Here is a 15,772-nt window from a genome sequence, read left to right on the forward strand (position 1 = left end):
CCTTGCACGTGGATTACCTGAAAGGTTAAGTGCATACCCTCAAGAATTTCCATGAAAATATTAGTATTTGATGCCAAATCATGTCAGTCTCCACTGAAGTGGCCACACATCCTCCAGTAGTTTTTTCTGGATGAGAAGCCCGACCTCTACGTTTTGGGAAATGCTGGAAAACAGGAAAAATCCTACCCTCTGAAAAAAATTATTAGCATAGCTGTGAAAGGTGTTCACACCCTGACCTTTCACCAAGCCCATCTATGTATTTTCAAACCAGATTTTCGACAATTTGAAAATATAACAATCATTTTAGAAAAGAGCTCATAAACTACGGAAGCATGGTAGACATTTTTGGTGCTAGGCCCATCCCTAACTAGAACGAACCAGAATGGGCCAGCACGACGACTCATCCCATTTGCATACATCCAGTTGTTTGCACTCTCGACCACACCCTTGCGTGCGTTCTACAATTGCAGAAAACAAGTCTGGTTAATTTCCAGTCATGTCACGTATTTGCCCTGCGGTTTACTATGGGGCCGCTGATAAGAGGAATCCTATAAAAGGGAGAGCTGTCGTGTGCATCCCTGCATTCGCTTTGACGGCTTCCGAGACAAGCTTCCGAGGCAGAGGTTGTCTCAGGCTAGAGCAACGTTTCTCGTGAAAGGAGAAGCAGGTAATTGGAGGCTGTAACTTTTTTGCAGGGTCGTAGTTATCAGTGGTGCAGCTGGTGCAGTGGCACCGGGGTCCAGAGGTGAGTGGGGGGCCCAGCCTGCCCTGTACAGGCTGCAGATTACAGGTCATCTGCTCTAAGGGGCATATCAACAACAACCGGCGATAATTATCGCAAAGCGCACTTAGCGCTTGGATAATTATCGCCGGCAAGCGTGAATTTTTATTGCTGAGATAGCGTGCTATTAGCAACGCTTATCTCAATAGCGATAAAAATCTACACGCTAACAGACTAACGTGAGATTATCGCTGGAAACCCAGCGATAATCTCACGTTACCTTGTTGATTGGGACAGGCAAACTTAGCCATGATATCCTCCTTCCATAGGATATCATGGCTAAGTCTGAAAATTAGCAGACGTAAAAAAGCAGCGTTAACAGCGGTTAGTGCTGCTTTTTTTGTCTCTAACAGGGTTAGCGACATTCTTGATAATAGGAGAAATGTCGCTTAGCGACATTTCTCCTATTATTTTACTCCGGAACGCCCCCTTTGCATCTCATTAGAGATGCAAGGGGAAGCGTAGAGTAAAAGGGTGCTAACATGCAAATTTGCATGTTAGCACCCTGTTGTTGATAGGGCGCTAGTTTTACCTCTGCTTTTTAAAAGCCAAAAAAGCAGAGATAAAGCCCTTGTTGATATGCCCCTAAATGCTTTAAACACAGAGCCTGGCACCGCGGAGAGGCGGGTTGGATGGACTGGAAGAGGGGGGAAAGGAAAACGGAGAAGAGATGAAATTAATAACGGAACTTGGAGAAAATGGAGAAAAGAGAGCAATAGGTAAAGGAAAGTGATTGAGAGGAAAGATAAGAGAACGATGCTTAAATGGAGAAAGATGTAGACGCGCAAAGGGTGATGGGGAAGTGGGAGAGAAAGTGGCTTGAAAGGGGACGTCCGTGAAAGAACAGGCGAAAAAAAGAGTGAAAAGAGTTGTGCGATGGCAAGATATAGGTGTTAGAGGTCAGAAGGAAGGGGATGGAGAGAATTTGTAGATTAAGGAATCGAATGGTAGGGAGGAAGAAAAGTAGGGCACTGCTAAAAGAGGCGATGAAGGACAATGATGGAGAATCAAAAGTGGGAGCGAAAGAGAGGAGATGGTTGAAGGGGAGCGAGGAGGGAAAAAGTGAAAGACCTGAAGGTTTCGAGTGAGAGACAGGGCGGGAAGACAGACAGAGGAAGGGATAGGAAGAGCGGTGAACGGAGATGAGACAGCACAGAGATGGGGATGAGATAGGGAAAGTCGGGTACAAAGAGGAACTAATGCCATTAGTGCAGCAGGTTCAGTGACACCAGGGCCCAGCGGTATGAGGGGCCCATTGAACCCCAATTATAGCTGTTTTTTTAATTACAGACTTGTGATGCAGCGGAGCCACTTTACTCTCCAGAATTAGGTCCTGTTGTAGTCTTGCAACACCCTGCTTTTTTTAATGGTTAGGGTAATTCGCTGGTTTCAGGTTTATGACCACGTTCTGAAAATGTAATGAATTGGTAAACATTCAAACATCTCCAATAAGCAAACCTTCAAATGATGCCGCGTTATTGAAGCCTGCCTCAGAGTTTCAGGTAATTGAAGCGTGTCTCAGTGGCCCAAGGTATTGAAGCGCGTCTCAGTGGCCCAGGGTATTGAAGCGCGTCTCAGTGGCCCAGGGTATTGAAGCTCGTCTCAGTGGCCCAGGGTATTGAAGCGCGTCTCAGTGGCCCAGGTTATTGAAGTGCGTCTCAGTGGCCCAGGTTATTGAAGCGCGTCTCAGTGGCCCAGGGTATTGAAGCTCGTCTCAGTGGCCCAGGTTATTGAAGCGCGTCTCAGTGGCCCAGGTTATTGAAGCGCGTCTCAGTAGCCCAAAATATTGAAGTGCGTGTCAGTGGCCCAGGGTATTGAAGCATGCCTCAGTGGCCCAGGTTGTTGAAGTGCGTCTCAGTGGCCCAGGTTATTGAAGCGCGTCTCAGTAGCCCAAAATATTGAAGTGCGTGTCAGTGGCCCAGGGTATTGAAGCATGCCTCAGTGGCCCAGGTTGTTGAAGTGCGTCTCAGTGGCCCAGGTTATTGAAGCGCATCTCAGTGGCCCAGCTTATTGAAGCGCGTCTCAGTGGCCCAGGTTATTGAAGCGCGTCTCAGTGGCCCAGGTTATTGAAGCGGGTCTCAGTGGCCCAGGTTATCAAAGCACGTCTCAGTGGCCCAAGGTATAGCATGCCTCAGTGGCTCAGGTTATTGAAGCGCGTCTCAGTGGCCCAGGTTATTGAAACGCATGTCAGTGGCCCAGGTTATTGAAGCGCGTCTCAGTGGCCCAGGTTATTGAAGCGCATCTCAGTGGCCCAGGTTATTGAAGCGCGTCTCAGTGGCCCAGGTTATTGAAGCGGGTCTCAGTGGCCCAGGTTATTGAAGCGCGTCTCAGTGGCCCAGGTTATTGAAGCGCGTCTCAGTGGCCCAAGGTATTGAAGCATGCCTCAGTGGCTCAGGTTATTGAAGCGCGTCTCAGTGGCCCAGGTTATTGAAGCGCATGTCAGTGGCCCAGGTTATTGAAGCGCGTCTCAGTGGCCCAGGTTATTGAAGCGCATCTCAGTGGCCCAAGTTATTGAAGCGCATCTCAGTGGCCCAGGTTATTCGAAGTGGGTCTCAGTGGCCCAGGTTATTGAAGCATGTCTCAGTGGCCCAGGGTATTGAAGCACTTCTCAGTGGCCCAGGTTATTGAAGCACGTGTCAGTGGCCCAGGTGATTGAAATATGAGACATGTCTCAGTACTCAGGGTTATTGAAGCGCGTCTCAGTGTTCTGTGTTATTGAAACACATATCAGTGTTCTGGGTTATTGAAGCTCGCCTCAGTGGTCCAGGTTATTGAAGCGCGTCTCAGTGGTCCAGGTTATCGAAGAGTGTTTCGGTGGTCCAGATTATTGATGCACGTCTCAGTGGCCTAGGATTTAAAAGCGCGTCTCAGAGGCCCAGGTTATTGAAGCGCGTTTCAGTGGCCCAGGTTATTGAAGCACGTCTCAGTGTTCCGCAATATTGAAGAGCGTCTCAGTGTTCCAGGTAACATAAAATGAAAGTTATAATCAATCCTTAAATTGTGTCATTTTAATCATCAGATTTTGATCCGGAGCAACAGGGAAAAAGACAGAAAAATGAGGGAATCAGAAAAAGATATTAAAGCTGTGAGAAATGGAGAAAACAGGGATGAAAGAACTGCAAGAGTGAGATAAAGACGAGAAGTGTAGGGGGTGGAAGATAAAGGTATGTGGTGGACCCAAACCTGCACAACCCGGGTATCCACGAACACTGGTGAGGCTTCTAGGAAAAACATAGAGACCCTGTCATTACGGTTTGTCTTTTACAAAGTCAGCACTGAACATAGTAATCAATTATGTTTTTTCACCTGATTAAAAATACATGGTTCCAGAACGGGGGACAGTGAGACAGACCTAAGAGGATCCCTCAGGGTATGTCACATGGCAAAACCAGGATACTTGGAAGCCTGTGCCTGGTGCATCTTTCTAGGCATACTTCTCCAAATGTTTGGAATTCCAATGGCAAATTATGCTTCCTCAACAATATTCCTTTTTCTCCCTCACCCCCTCAGGGAGAGCTGTACAATGAAGATCCTCTGCCTGGTGCTTGTCCTGGTCTCCGTGTCCTGGAGCTCAGCCGCAGGTAGGAGTTTTCAAACTAGGCACATGGGTTTTGTTTGTGGGTAGCGAGGGCAGGGAAAGGGGTCAATGTCCTGAAGCCATGTTCCATCAAAGGCCTGATAAGGGTGGGCTCAACTTGAGATCTTCAGAGCTGTATATTACTGGTTCGATATGAGGGGTGATGCCAGAGAGGTTACTTGGTTCTTTCGACATTGTTGACTCTCTGAGCCATAAAAGCTTCAAATCCTCTTTAATGCTGCACCCAGCCTTGGGAGCTATCTACAGTCCACTACTGAGGGCCTCATTCCAAGTGCTCCAGTAACCCTGATGGTGCTGGTGATGGAAGGTATTGGCCCTCCGGATCATCATTTTTAGGAAGCAAAATCTCTGTGTGATCAACAGGACTGAAACTTGAGGGAATAAGTGTGGAAATCCAGTGCCCACTGACTATAAGCCCACTCATGCAAATACATCTGTTTAGTGCTTTGCATTATGACGTCTGAGGATATTGCATTTGTTGGGTGGAGGCCGTCACTATATCACATGCAACATATCGCATGTTGATGATATTGCATCTACTACATCAATTTACAAGCCTGTTGCAAGGTAAGTATATAATAAACTTTCTTTACCTCACTTATGCTCTGTAGCAGCTCGCACAGGTAAGAACCGTGGTGCGGTGGCGGGGTGGAGTGGGGTGTGGTGGAAGTCGACAGACTACGGGATAAGTAATATTAAATAAATAAATGAGACCATACTTTGCGCTCGCGGCACCGGCGAGCGCAAAGTAAATGTTATTTATTTATTTATTATTACTTATCCTGTTGTCAATCGACTTCCACCACCCCCACCCCACCTCAACATTCTTACCTGTGCAAGCCGCTACTGCTTATGTTTACCTCCCAATGTAGGCATAGGTGAAGTTAAGAATAAGAACTACGTAGTTACCTTGTGATTAGTGGAAGACGGTGTAGCAGATGAAATGGCTGTATAAAAATTGTTTGTATGCCAGAATGTTGAGGACAGGAATATTATGATAAAAATGATTGTGGCCTAACTATTGACTGTCAAAATATTGTGAAAGGAGGTAAATGCAGGTAAACATAGTTTCCCTTTTTCTACCTCCATATTCAAGTACTGGATGATAAATACGTTGCCTGGATACCTATATATGGAGTTTTGGACAGTAAATGTATACTTATTCATGTAGACTTATCCTCACAATATTTTGAAACCCATATCTGTTTGTATATCACAATATTTCACCTGCACTATTCTGGTCAAATACCATCCTCTGCTTTTGTCACACATTGGGTTAACTTTCCTTGGAGATGGTACCAAGAAGTAGTGAGTTTTCTGAACACTATCTGTTTCTTTCAGATGAATGTGATGCCAATGATCTTCCTTGCAAGAAGCTGGCCATCCTGGACCTGTTGGCCAAGTGGAACGCAGATGAGTGCGAGCAGAAGTATGATGGCTACACTCCCATGGAGGCAATGAGGCTTATGCGCAGCTGCCAAGAGATCAAGTCGCACAATAAGACATCCCAGGGTAGGTAGAAAGAAGGGCCCATCACTTTAGAGGAGGGTTTCCGGTACTCCTTTCCAACACACTTTTTGGCCTCATTTATGGGGTTTTTGCCCTACGGCAAGAGAAAAGGGCGCATTCCTGTCCTTTTCCCCAGCGCCAGCGGAAATTGGGCTGCTGTGCACCAACGCTGGCAGCTTTGCACCTGGGTGCAAGGGTGCTTGCATTGCGGGTATGATTATTTTTGTGCAGTAAGGGAAACCTTCCTGCACAAAATCAATCACAAGAGGCATTTTCCTCTTTCCATGTGTGTGGCAGAAAGCAGCACACATAAAAAGTGGAAAATCGAGGAGAAATATCTGTACCTTCCCTTTGCCTCCCCTGGGGAGGTGTAAGATTTTAACGCTGCCTAAGGCTTATGATTTCTTGCAAATATGGGGCAGTGTCAAAAAGCCATGGATGTTGCTGGGAACGCTTCCAGCAACATCCATGGAACGCCCCTTTCACGCAGGTTTCTGTGTGAAAGGGGCACATATTGATAAGGCCATGAAAAGCCACGTAACATGGCGTGGCTTTACGTGGCCTCATAAATATGCCAGTGGCACATTGCACCACCGGAACGTAGAAAAAGTGACAGTCTGGGGGCGCAAAAGTGCCTGTAGGGCCTCACAAATGAGGCACAACGTTCTTTTCAGGATGAGCTCTCAGGTTTGCCAGGTGCATTTGTGTGTGGGATTCATTAGGCTACAAATCTCAGAATGCAGAGAAAAAGCCAGCACTTGATGAGCTACTCACACACGAGCCAAGAAAACTTAAGAACTCTGCGTGTCAATCATAGATCCTGGGTGGAAGCTTCCTGACAACACCACACCACCCTAATATTTATATATTTATGCCATGAAAGTGAAAATAAATGTGGCCTAATAACACATGTTATTTAGAGCAACTTTCCTAATAAATGTACACTCACACTCATAATCCCAGAGTTCAAAGTTCAAATTAAAGTTTATTACCAAAGTACAGCAAAAGTGACATTATAAAAACACGGATTATTGACTCACATATTGCCTGCAACCATTAATTTACACTAGGAATCAACTCTCCAAATAGTCAGAAGGACTCTGCATGTTGCATAAATGTAATCCCTTGCAACCCAGGTTTTGGTTAAATTCCTATTTTTTCCAGAAACAAATCCCATGAAACTTGCTCATGGCATAAACCATATGCAGATGCAGAAAGTGCAATGTGATATTTATCACTATTGTTTAGGGATAGAGGGTATGGTGTCCCACTCCAGGTTTCGGGTCTTGTGGCTCACACACAACAATGGTAGTAATTTGTATATTACTCTTTACGGAGCTGCATACCGACACTCAGGTAGTAAATAGCATAGCATATTATGCTCTGCACAACTGCATAGACAATTCACTTGCAGGAGGTGGAAAACATGATTCTGATATTATAGTGCTGTCAATTAAAGGAAGCAAGGACGGGAAAGGCATTTGTTTGAAATGTACTGGCTAGCAGTGTCCAATGCAGATGTCTGGAATTGTGCAACATTAGTACCAGGCCTGCACTTATTCTGATGGCCTCATCATGAGCTGCCAGTTAATTCTGAAGGGGCCGGAATCGGGGTGGCCAGCAGGGCCAGACTGACTGTACCAGGCAACAGGCGATTCCCTGAGAGGCTGGAAGGGTGGGGGCCGGTTTTGCAGTGGCGTGGGCCGGTTTTGTTATGGGGTGCTGGATTTGCAATGGTGCTTCAATATTGGCCCCCAGTAACAAAAGCAGCAGTCCTTCCCACTCACACCCCCCCAGGCTCAGGGAGGGGGGTCCGAAAAAATTGTCAGGGCTGCTTTGAGTTCCCATTCCGGCCCTGGTGACCACCTCCCTTCAGCTCATTTCGGACACTGTCCCCAGTTCTGTACTTTTCACCTAGAAATCCGTGATTTAAAATGTGTTAGTCTCATAAGTTCAATGGTAGAAGAATAAAATACAACTCCTAGAGTGAATTAGTTGGTGGCCGAAAGTCCTGCACTGGAAACATTGTCCAGAATGACCTTCTCACAAATGGCCATCCTAGATGAGCATCAATTTGTGCTTGCTTTTTCTGGTGCTTATGTTTGTCCTAGTTACTGTGACTGATATGAATGTCCGTGCTAAGCTATTTTTTTATAGATTAATTCCTGGGGGAATCAGTGCTTAGTTTGAGCCGGTGGTTTCCAGTGCTCTGCACTGGCAGTTATGACAGATGCCACATAGTGGCACTGTTTGTATAATTTAGAGATGAGCAGAACAGCAATTGTTTATTAATTTGGTATACATTAAAAACAAAAAATACCTGCCACCCAAGCCATTTTTAAACGCTTTTGGTGGCAGTGGGTGTTGCAAGCTGCGGATGCCTCCCGACGAGGGCCCTGGCACTTATTTGATCACAATTTAAGCACTGGGGAAATTAGTAGAACAATCCTTGCTACAGGATCGGACTGGCCTACAAGGCAAAGATCCAGTGCCAGAGGGGCTGGTCTTACAGGTCAAAAAGTGGGCCATTTTTGGTTGTTATGGGGTCCGCATATGTATGGTGTGCCGATTTTATTCTGTTGATTTCTGTGGTATTCCCAAAAGCTGAGCAGGGTGGCTTATAAATGCCAATGCTGCTTCGGCAGATAGGCAGTCACCAGGGCTTTAAGTGGGCCAGGTCACACCGGTGCTGAGCACTTGCAGATTTTTAAAGGGGGCCTTGAAACGGGTCTCCATCAGGCTCTGATTTGTGCCCTGGCACAGGCAGCCCATATTTTTGCGGACTGCAGTCACTAGTGGACGTCATGCCAGGGGAGCATTGTAGGGGAAGGGAAATCCTTTAAAGAGAGTCATTTTCTCTCTGGATTTCCCGTCTCTTTTTGAATCTCAGGAGCAGCAACATTGTCATGGTGTCACCAGGGCCTTAGCGGATGCTTTTTCAATATTATATACAAGCCATAGTTGCTACATATTTATCTTGTGCAACTAACAACCATTGACAAAGCCAATAGTCCTCACTTGCTGTGGGTATGATGTTACTTGTTGCATCATATATCTGGATGCAATGACAGATTCTGCAAAATACAAGTTGGTTGGCACACTATGCTAAGATTTTTAGCTTACGTGTTTTAAGCCAGGCCCATAATTACATTGGCCACACCCCTTTGAGAGACCCCTCAGTTTTTACATCCCACTTAAAGCCCTGGCAGCCACACATACATCCCCAAAATAAGTGCACCCGAGGGCTCCTCTCATTTTTAGAGAGGTTGCAAAGACGAATAACGGGCTATAAACATCTATACTAATACTGAACACGTGGTACCAAAGCAGGTTAGTATTTCTGTCCTTTTACCATGTCATTAAGATTTTCTACATCTGTAAAAAATGAAAAAACAAAAAGAGTCCACTCAGAATTTATAAAAATAAAGTGCTAACCGTCCAAAAAGTGACTAAACACAAGTGAACCGTTTGGTTGCTAGCACGGGAAAGCAATAACGTTTTTTAAAATAACCATCACTTACCAAAAGGTCCCTTTATGGCATGCTTCATCATCAGGTTCTTCCCGCCCTGCTGCGGGATGGGCGTGCTACGACCGACGGATATGTGGGAGCACTTTGGAGTGAAGTGAAACTATGTGTATTGGTGTGAGAGTGGAAGGGTCAGGAATGAGTGAATTTAAAAAATACCTGGCTTTATGGAAAAACAAAATTTTAATGCTCCCTGTAGCTGGTATTGATAAAAACGGGGAAAGCGGAGGGAAAAAGCTTTAATGAGCAGCTCCCTCGCTGGTTGACATGTTTCGAAGCCTACCCGTAAGCTTCTTCCTCAGGACCAAATGCAATGATCCCTGTTACCACTCTGACTAATGCCTAGTGCTGTTAGCCTATTAGGTGTTCCTGATTAATAGACTTCAGTGCAAAACATACGCTCAATACCTACTTGGTAATATTCTTTAATAGAACAAATATACAATTTCTTAATTTTGACAATCTGGAAGGATAGAAGCAAAAAGAATTAGTAGTCTTGGTGTTCTTTGATATTATCATTACCTGTCTTCACCCTAATTGTGTGAGGAAAAATTGTGATATATTTGTGATATATTTTTCACTTCATGCACGATATTGCGTAAATTATGTGATTGACATCTGTAATCGGGAATAATATGCCAAAAATTAGGTTACCTCCCCAGTTTCTACATGTTTTCTCGTCCGAAAAGGGGTATATCGGATCACTAATCCGCCTTATGTTTGAGGGTTGCTCCTTCTGTATTTACCATGTTCTGTGGTCTCTTCATCTCTTGGTATGTGGAGGATGCTCATGCACTGTGACATCCTGATGGACCATGTGTGTGGAACTGTGGACAGTTAGGCCCCCATCTTTCTCAAATCGTGGATTTATCTCACAATCGGCCAAGGTGCATGATGCCCGCAATTTCAGTGGGTACCATGAAAAAAAAAAAAGTGTTGCCTTGCTCGATTTAATTATTGTTGTATTTCAGGCTGCCTGAAAGGCTCAGAACTCAGCACGCTTTGCATGCTAGAAAGGCAGCAGAACGACATGTCTTTTTGGTGATCGCTCACCATCCAAGACGGTTGCTCAATAATGCTACATGGCCTTCCCCTGCTCTTTCTCATCTCCCTCGTCCTTATTACTGGAGTTGCTTGTCGAGTGGGGAGAGTGGAAACCAGGCCAGCGTCAGTATTTTCTTTCAGTGATTCCAGAAGGTGAGCAGGAGCTCCTAACCTGCAATGAGCTCTACTTTATTTATATTTGTTTTACTAGTCCCGCTTCACCCATCCCTCTGTCCGTTCCTTGACCTGCTCAACTGAGGATTAAGGAAGAAGAGCTAGCCCGGGAGCCCAAGCCAAGGGTCTGCTCTGGCTCTACGAGCCCATGCACGAGCCGGGCCCTGGAAATATTTAGCATGCAAGTCATGCAACAACGATATTGTGGGATAAGACAAAGTGTCTTCAAATGCAAAAAAGTTTCACCTTGGTTTCACCAGATTAAACCTCTCCTTGGAGAATTATTGATTACATTTGAGAGTTTTAACATGCACTGAGAAGCACTCCTACCCCCGCCATGAGGACAAATAAACTAGTGACGTATGAGGCTAGTTGATTGTCTTGTTTTCCCTATATGTGGCCTGGATTCTTGTAGATAGGGCAGCATCCTTTGGTCAGGAGGGAAAGCTGGGATTGACCCCCCATTTTCTGTCTGACATCAAAGTTTAATGCTTTGACTTTAAGTCTTGGAGGATGAGATTAGAGTGTGGGCGACAGTTAGAATCCACATTGTATTTCTGGTGGTTTACATTGTGTGACCGTTGCACAAAGACATAGGAGCTCTTCACAACAGACAAAAACATCCTTTCACGTATTTTTTGACAGGATTCACAGGATGCTGAGCCAAGGCCAGAATGCAAACCTGGTTCTCTGTGTTACATGGGCTGTAGCTGTAACCTCTAGGCCGCATCCCCTTCTGCTAAAGCTCAGCTCATTTTGGGCTTGAGGTTACAGGAAGACATTGAGCTGAGCCGGGTATCTGGCTAAAGCTTTCAGAGACTTGCCACCTCAGTCAGGTGTCCCGTCAGCTGCAGTGGTTGTGGGAGAAGACAGTGAGCATTATTTGCCACAAAGTTTGAAAGTATTGTTTATTTTCTTGTACACAAATGTATTGACTTTATCTGAGACTTTCCTGTCATTGGTGGGTGGTTCTCAGCTGCTTTGTAAAAATGTTATTGCTTCATCCTCAGTTATCACCCCTGCTGTCTCTTGGATGTGGAGATGCTTTGACGTTTCCTGTAATTTATCCTCTCATTTATCAAGGGAAATCAAAACACTGCAAGGCCTGAAGCAGGGATGTGTTTTGGCCCCATCTTTATTTAATCTGTTCCCCCCTGATCTTACTGCTTTACTAAATGAAGTAAACTCTCACTCACCCACATTGGGGGGTTTCCAAGTCATCAAATTTATTGTACGCGGAAGACCTTGTTCTCATAAGCAGAACCAAGGTTGGTATAAAGTGTCTGTTTGATACAAATCTCACCAACTCAGCAAGAAATGGGCTGACCAATAGGAAAAAAGAACAATACTAATAGTGCAAGGAAAAAAGGCACAGAAGCACACCTGGTCTCTTGGACACAAAACTATCAAATCAGTAAAAAGCTTCAGGTACTTTGCAGTTTACTTCAATTGTAATGAAGGATATAGTGACCTACTGGAGGAAATAACGAAGAAACATAATGCACTTGCTTTTGACCTGAGGTCTCTATACAATGAACTAAATGACTCTACACTCACACCAATTTTGCAGGTGGTGCAAGCTAAGATCCTCCCTACTCAGACCTTTGGGCACGAGGCACTCTGGAGTAGGGTTTGTGCCACCTTGGATAAAATGATACTCAAAATATACAGACCAATCTTTCAACTACCACCAAACACATCACCTGCACAAATTAGGCTGGAGCTTTGCATTGTCAAACAATATCTGGCTTGGCAGGCAGTCTTTGCGATTTGTTGTGATAGACTAAAGATAGCACCGTCGGGTTCCTTGGGCTGTTACATTTGGCACAAACTGGAATTTAGGACAAGCTCTCCGGCATGAGCCTTATTAAATCAGGCCTTGTGCTCTATTGACCTATCCAGTGCCTGGGATTAATTTTTAGGTCACCTGGAGATAAAAAAACAAACCAAATCCAGTACACAGCTGCTATCAATGCTTGAGAACAAAGACAGACTGTACAAGCACAGTCATGGGTGGATTACACTTCAAAATTACACCAGGCTAAACCCACAGGGATACCTAAGTGAAACAAACAGCAGCCAGGCCAACGCACACTTCCTGAAATATAGCCTGGGACTATTACCCCGTATTAAGACATCTTACCTCATGGAGAAGGAGGCCAGGGAAAAACGTCTGTCAACTATGCTAATAAGAGCTGGAGCACATTGTTCACGTCTTATGCCTGTGATACTCATGCATGGAGGATTGACGTGAGCTCCTGTGCAGGAAGTGGAGAGATCGGGGTATAAGGTCATGTTTCAAGGCGGTGTCGACTGTTTTGAACCAACAGACATTGGTCTGAACTGCACAATGGTTAAGTTCCTAGATAGATTTGATAAAATGTTTGCGAGCAAGGCAGGAAGACGGGAATTTGATTTGAATTGTGCCTGATTTTCTTACGTGCATTCACACCTCAAAACTTCTTAAACCACCTCAATTTCCAGCTGGACCCAATGGCCGCACTCATGTCAAAATTCCATAATGCCCTTTGCATGGATTCCTGAGGAATAAGCACTTGCACTTTAACATAAAAAATGCACCACCTCAGACCTTTTAATGAGCACTTTGGACTTTCTTTTCTAAAATGGTCACAACTCCCAAGCCCATCGTTCACTCTAGATTTTACCATTAGCATCTGCACACCAAATTTTGTAAAACTAGATTATATAAATTAACACCTGCACCTTAAGATTTTTATAATTCATTGTCCTAGAGAGCTCAAATGAGCATTTGCATGTTCACCTCAAAATGGACGCTGCTTTTATGGTCGTGCTGAGATTTTATCCTTCTATGGTTGTAAAATAAGCACTCATGGGGCATATTATCAAGAAACGGCGTTAAAGTTATCGCCGCTTTAGCACCAGAAAACTGCTGCTAAAGCAGCGATAATGGGCTTGATGATATGCCCTTGAGGGGGAACAACCTTTACAACGCAACTTTTACAACGCACTACCATTACAACGCATTTTTTACAACGCATAATCCATTACAACGCATGACATTACAACGCATGACACTACAACGCATTTTTAAAAACTACCTTTACAACGCATTCCATTACAACGCATACTACCATTACAACGCATACCATTACAACGCATAATATTACACTATACTATCCAACACTTACCCTACTGATGCACCCCCTGGAGTTAGAATAGTAATTTTTACCCCTACACTATCCAACACTTACCCTACTGTTGCACCCCCTGGAGTTAGAATAGTATTTTTTACCCCTATACTATCCAACACTTACCCTACTGATGCACCCCCTGGAGTTAGAATAGTAATTTTTACCCCTATACTATCCAACACTTACCCTACTGATGCACCCCCTGGAGTTAGAATAGTAATTTTTACCCCTATACTATCCAACACTTACCCTACTGTTGCACCCCCTGGAGTTAGAATAGTAATTTTTACCCCTATACTATCCAACACTTACCCTACTGATGCACCCCCTGGAGTTAGAATAGTAATTTTTACCCCTACACTATCCAACACTTACCCTACTGTTGCACCCCCTGGAGTTAGAATAGTAATTTTTACCCCTATACTATCCAACACTTACCCTACTGTTGCACCCCCTGGAGTTAGAATAGTAATTTTTACCCCTACACTATCCAACACTTACCCTACTGTTGCACCCCCTGGAGTTAGAATAGTAATTTTTACCCCTACACTATCCAACACTTACCCTACTGTTGCACCCCCTGGAGTTAGAATAGTAATTTTTACCCCTATACTATCCAACACTTACCCTACTGTTGCACCCCCTGGAGTTAGAATAGTAATTTTTACCCCTATACTATCTAATACTTACCTTAAATGTAATTTAATATTATGCGTTGTAATGGTATGCGTTGTAAAGGTAGTATGCGTTGTAATGGTAATGCGTTGTAAAGGTATTTTTTAAAAATGCGTTGTAGTGTCATGCGTTGTAATGTCATGCGTTGTAATGGATTATGCGTTGTAAAAAATGCGTTGTAAGTGCATGCGTTGTAAAAGTGTGCGTTGTAACGTCATACATCCGCCCTTGAGAATTCCCATAGAAGCCCATGTTCTGGTGTCAACATGGGCTTCTATTGGAATTCTCTGCGGCATATCATCAAGCCCATTATTGCCGCTTTAGCAGCAGTTTTCTGCCGCTAAAGCGGCGATAATTTTAACGCCGTGCTTGATAATATGCCCCTATATTTTTAAACTAAGTAGGGTAATGATCCCTTAAAGCTTACTCTATCGATCCCCGCGCCTGCTCTGGTCTCTAAAATGAGCATTCACACTCTAACCCTTACTACGCCACAGCACCTTTTGACACCGAAGTACATGCATAGGGAAAGGGTCTCCTTGGGCCGGAGGAACAGGTGCTAACTGATTTTATTGCTATTAATTTATGGGGAACGTTCGATTGTGTGTGTTACTGTATAGGTGTTTATTATGTGTTACATTGCTACAGTTTGTATTAATCAAGCAATAAAGAAGTACTTAATTACTTACTCTTCTCACTTTGATCCAGTAATCTCTGTGTGCGTCAGTACAGAGCGTTTCCCTCCTGTCCACTTTGAAGCGCAGATAAGCCAAACCTGACTACATTGGATAAGGTCACGATCTGCAGCCCTTCGGAAGCAGGACTTCCCTACCAGCGCACAGTGTGGTGGGGTGGAGAAGGGCTCCCATGTACATCCTGATCCTCTGCTAGGGAGTGGCCTTCACAGCTTCTTCCTATGTGTGAATCTGAGCTGAGAAGGCAGTTCAGGATCTAATGCACCTGCCACTGAGATGTGCCTGAAACCCACCTACAGGTCATACATTCCAACCCTATTACAAGACAACACCAGACTAATGCATGTGCTGGATGCACAGAACCTGTAATCAAATGGTCCCACTTCCAGTGAGATAGTTTGTTCATTGGGTAATGGGTCCAGTAGTCACGGTTACCCATAGAGGATCGAACAGTAGTAAGTGCATGGATGGATTTCCTTTAGAGCACAAGACTATTCCCAAAATCCAACAACAACCACTGGAATAACCACTAAGATTGTGATCCTGAGTAGTGTGCTACTCATCTTAAAGCTCTTCAAGTTCTTGTGGACTGTAGT

At 44.5% G+C, this 15,772-nt stretch overlaps 1 protein-coding gene across 1 annotated transcript in view; it reads left to right on the forward strand.

Annotated features, from left to right (window-relative positions):
* Positions 1–562: 562 nt before the first annotated feature.
* LOC146772942 (intelectin-1-like) overlaps positions 563–15,772 on the forward strand; it is a 51,940-nt gene continuing 36,730 nt past the window's right edge. The window contains exons 1-3 of the mRNA XM_085637464.1: positions 563–667; positions 4,292–4,362; positions 5,721–5,891. Coding sequence (XP_085493590.1) covers positions 4,305–4,362; positions 5,721–5,891 — 229 coding nt within the window. The 5' untranslated portion in view covers positions 563–667; positions 4,292–4,304. The remainder of the gene's footprint in view (positions 668–4,291; positions 4,363–5,720; positions 5,892–15,772) is intronic.

This window comes from Triturus cristatus, chromosome 12, assembly GCF_964204655.1.
Source record: "Triturus cristatus chromosome 12, aTriCri1.1, whole genome shotgun sequence".
In the NCBI taxonomy this organism is placed as follows: Eukaryota; Metazoa; Chordata; class Amphibia; order Caudata; family Salamandridae; genus Triturus; species Triturus cristatus.